This window comes from Austrofundulus limnaeus, unplaced genomic scaffold (assembly GCF_001266775.1).
Source record: "Austrofundulus limnaeus strain Quisiro unplaced genomic scaffold, Austrofundulus_limnaeus-1.0 Scaffold2157, whole genome shotgun sequence".
Lineage (NCBI taxonomy): Eukaryota > Metazoa > Chordata > Actinopteri > Cyprinodontiformes > Rivulidae > Austrofundulus > Austrofundulus limnaeus.
Genome location: NW_013954559.1, coordinates 9,658 through 13,615, shown reverse-complemented (window position 1 = coordinate 13,615; position 3,958 = coordinate 9,658). Strand labels below are relative to the sequence as shown.

Below are 3,958 nucleotides of genomic sequence, written 5' to 3'. Positions count from 1 at the left end.
GGGTGGGGTGGGGGGTCTTAGTTAGCAGATACATCTGATCTCTGTGGAACAAGAGGAAATCAATTTCATTTTTAGCAAATTGTTCCCTTATTCTGAGAGCATGCAGATCTCAGAGTAATATTCTTGTGCCTCGAGGGAAGAAAACAGATATTGGCACTTTGTTTGTGTTTCTGTCTTCTTCTCAGCGTGCAGTTTTCTATCAGGTTGGAGAACAGTTTTGAAATGAGTAGATGGCCCCAAAAAGCTACTCCAGCAGACTTGGCCCACACAGCTGCCTTCTCTAAATCTACAAACACGTGAGCTGGACGTTCAAACTCTCATGAATCACATCTTCAACACAAAGTTGAGCTTGTGAGGTAGACTTTTGTTTGTGATGTTCACGAACAGGATCTCATAGCAGTCATGTAGGCTGTCTGATTTGGAAACCTTAGAATCTTTTCTCCATTTTATGCTGATGATGTAATCCTGTTGATATCTCTGACTTTACAACTAACTGTGAAGTGGCTGGGATGGGATTCAGCACCTCCGCATTAGAGGCCATAGTTCTCGATAGGCTTGGGCGGTATGACAGTATTTTTGTATACTGCGGTATCAAAATATGACAATATTTAAAACTTAGGATGGTATGAGTCAGGTGAGGTGAAGTGCCAGATTTCAACAAGGCTGCTATAAAAACTGGGACATAAACATTCTAGGCTCTATAAGAAAATGCCCCATAATGTTACTGATGTGTAATGGTTTGACTATGATCAATACCACCCAACCCTAGTTCTCGACCAGTAAAAGGTTCAAATCTTCCCAGTAGAGGGGTTCTAGTATTTGGGAGTCTTATTGATGGTAGGACAGAGCAAGATGGACAAGTGGCCTGAGGCTCTGTCTGCAATAATAAAGTTGTTGCTCCAGTCTGTTGTAATGAAAAAGAAGCTGACCTTTGTGATGACGCATGGGAGGCAACGTCACTCCCTCTCCATTCATTTCCTATGAAAGTTTTGCGATGAGGCGAAAATTGTTTGACCTCCTCCAGCCAAGCGACTGGCGAAATTTGTTCATGTGAAATTTCAGGCTCATACACGTAGACGTGTACATGCGGGCTTGCAACTCGACACAAGAAAGTTTTGTCACTGTCGCATGGCGCTACAATCAATTAGCAAGAGTTTAACTGACTGACCAATGAGCAGAGGGTATGCTCCACACTGCAGTCAGCAACACTTTTAACATGGAGGAAAATATTATTTTAGCTGTGTCCAACATTTATATGAGACTTCACAAAGTGATTACCGAGATGCACATAAAAAGGCTGCTGAATGGAATCTGATTGGCTCCAGGGGGAAGTTGTCTGGTAAGTTTTCTCCACATGAAGTTGTTTCCTAGCATGTGTTTTTGTAAGTTTCTCAGTATTATCATTAGCATCGCAAAATTTGGCTTGTTTATAACTACCCTACCCATCAATATTTACTTTGATAAAAAATGTATAATAATTTTATAGTGAAATAATATGCATAAATAGTATCTACTAGAAGAAGAAGAACCAATCGGATTTTTTTGAGACAAGCAATCCGAGAGCGCGATTCATTACTCTGCCGTCACCATCGCATCCCGTGTATTTGGTTTCACCCCGGTGGCAGTGACTGTCACCTGTCGCTGTTTGTTGCTCCCCATGTGTCGAGCCCTTTAGCAGGTGTATTTGGCTCGTCCCACTGCGAGGAGGTCCCATGTAGAACCCACCAGAAGTATTAAATATTATCACTGGCTGGGCAACACCTTGGCATCCCCAAGAAGGAGCTGTGTCTCTCTGAAGAGAAATGTCTGGGCATGTGATGTGGTTGGATTCAAAGTTCATTAAAATTTTTGGTATGAAAAGTCGATAAAAACAATACCATAACTGTGTTATTGTTGTTTTTGTCCTCTTACAGAATACCAGAGTACTCTTCAACATCCGTGTGGTGGGAGGATCACCGTTTTACAGCTACTTGTCACCTCAGGATGGGCGGCCGCTCTACCATCCGGCTGTTGACAGGTGAGGGTGTCAAAAAGAAATCTGATTTTTTTCATGATTTTTGAAATGTGAAGCCTGCTGTTATTTGCTTAATGTGTCAAACAATTTCCTCAGCTGCTCCCCGAGCTGATCGGAGCAGTATTTCATTACRAGTTTTTAATCTCTGGGTGTTGATTACACTTTTTGTTGAACTGTAAATCCTCTGCAGCACTCATCATTGTGTCGTCTTGGCTGCTAAATTATGATGAAAAACCCTCGTGCTGTAACTTGTCCGGTGTCCCCAAAGCTTCTTGACAAATGTATGTTGTAGACAAACAGCTGACTGTAATTTTTAGCCTCTTTTTTTGTTCATTACACATTTTTATTTGTTTTGTTGTACAAGATGTAAATGTTTCGTTGGTTTATTTATGTTTTATTATTATCAAAAACAAAAAATTCTTACTTCCAAAAGTCTATTTTTCTGTAATAAGCTTAATTTAGGTAAGTTAATTTAAATAATAAAAATAATAATTCATCTTAGGACAATGTACAAAAACAATCCATAAAGAATTATAAACAAGCCACTTTGTAAAAGTTTTCTTTCAATTGAAAGCTTTTATGTCTTTATTTGAACACAGTTGTTTCTTCATTACAAACATAGAAATTGCACTTCAGGTTTGGGAGTGACGTTCTGTWGTGGATCACCCTCTGCCTCAGTCATTTTATACATCAAGACAGGAAGGTGGTGCCTCTGGTCTGGACTAAAAATGTTGTCTTAAAGTAGCTAAATTCTTCTGAACAGAACAACAACATCCTGCAAGCAAGAAAATGTCAAAATTTAGACTTTTATTGTGCAAATAAAAACATTGTAGCTTACTTTGTTTCCAAAGACACTGAATGTTGTAAACATTCTTCTGTCAATACATTAAAAACACTCAAAAAATAGTTATTTTTAAAGAAAACTCACCACCTTCAGTTTGTTTGCCGTATCTTAGAGGTTGATATTTTCTGTAGCAATGGGTGCTTAGATTTTTGGAAGTAGTGACTTGAAGATAGATGACTGAGATGTGGCTCATTAGGATGAGCCCAACAGCTAGAAAAACTCAGTTGTTAACATTCAGTGAGGCTAAAATGAGGCAGGACAGATGTGTCTTTTCTGTCACTTTTTAAAAAACCAACATGTTCAGCGTTCAGCCAAGTCAAAACTGGAGAGCTGCCTGTAGTTGAAWCACACGTCCAAAGCAAAGATAGCAGTTGACATTTTCCATCATCTTTTTTTAAAGATTTAGAAAGTTCTCCAGAAAATCTGAAAAAAAAAACATTGTTCAATTCCCAGAATTCAAAACCTACAGAGAGAGTTCCCCATGAAGACAAGATCATGATGTTTGTCAGAATGGTGTCTCATTCCTCTGTTTTTCTTCTTCATATTTATATGTAAACAGAATTATATGGAGCTTATCAAACAAAGAAGCAAAAAATGAAAATGCAAAAAGCTCATCTTGAAGAATTTTAAAAGTATCTTTCATGACTTTCATTATTAACCCTGTGAGAATGTAGGTACTGGGGAACATAGGCACAGAGGAACATAGGTACTATGGAACACAGGTCCTGGGGAACATAGGGGAACATAGGTACAGAGGAACATAGATACAGAGGTACATAGGTACAGAGGAACATAGGAACTGGGGAACACAGGTACTGGAGAACACAGGTACTGTGGAACATAGGTACAGAGGAACATAGATACAGAGGTACATAGGTACAGAGGAACACAGGAACTGGGGAACACAGGTACTGGAGAACACAGGTACTGTGGAACATAGGTACAGAGGAACATAGGTACTGGGGAACATAGTGTACAGAGGAACATAGTTACAGAGGAACATAGGTACTGTGGAACACAGGTCCTGGGGAACATAGGTCCTGGAGAACGTAGGTACTGTGGAACATAGTTACAGAGGAACATAGGTACAGAGGAACATA

At 39.4% G+C, this 3,958-nt stretch overlaps 1 protein-coding gene across 1 annotated transcript in view; it reads left to right on the top strand.

Moving 5' to 3' along the window:
- Positions 1-3,958, top strand: part of LOC106537161 (ubiquitin carboxyl-terminal hydrolase 43) — a gene marked incomplete at both ends in the record, with an annotated part of 20,336 nt that overhangs the window by 7,788 nt on the left and 8,590 nt on the right. The window contains 1 exon segment of the mRNA XM_014034534.1: positions 1,914-2,017. Within this exon segment, the coding sequence (XP_013889988.1) occupies positions 1,914-2,017 (104 nt within the window).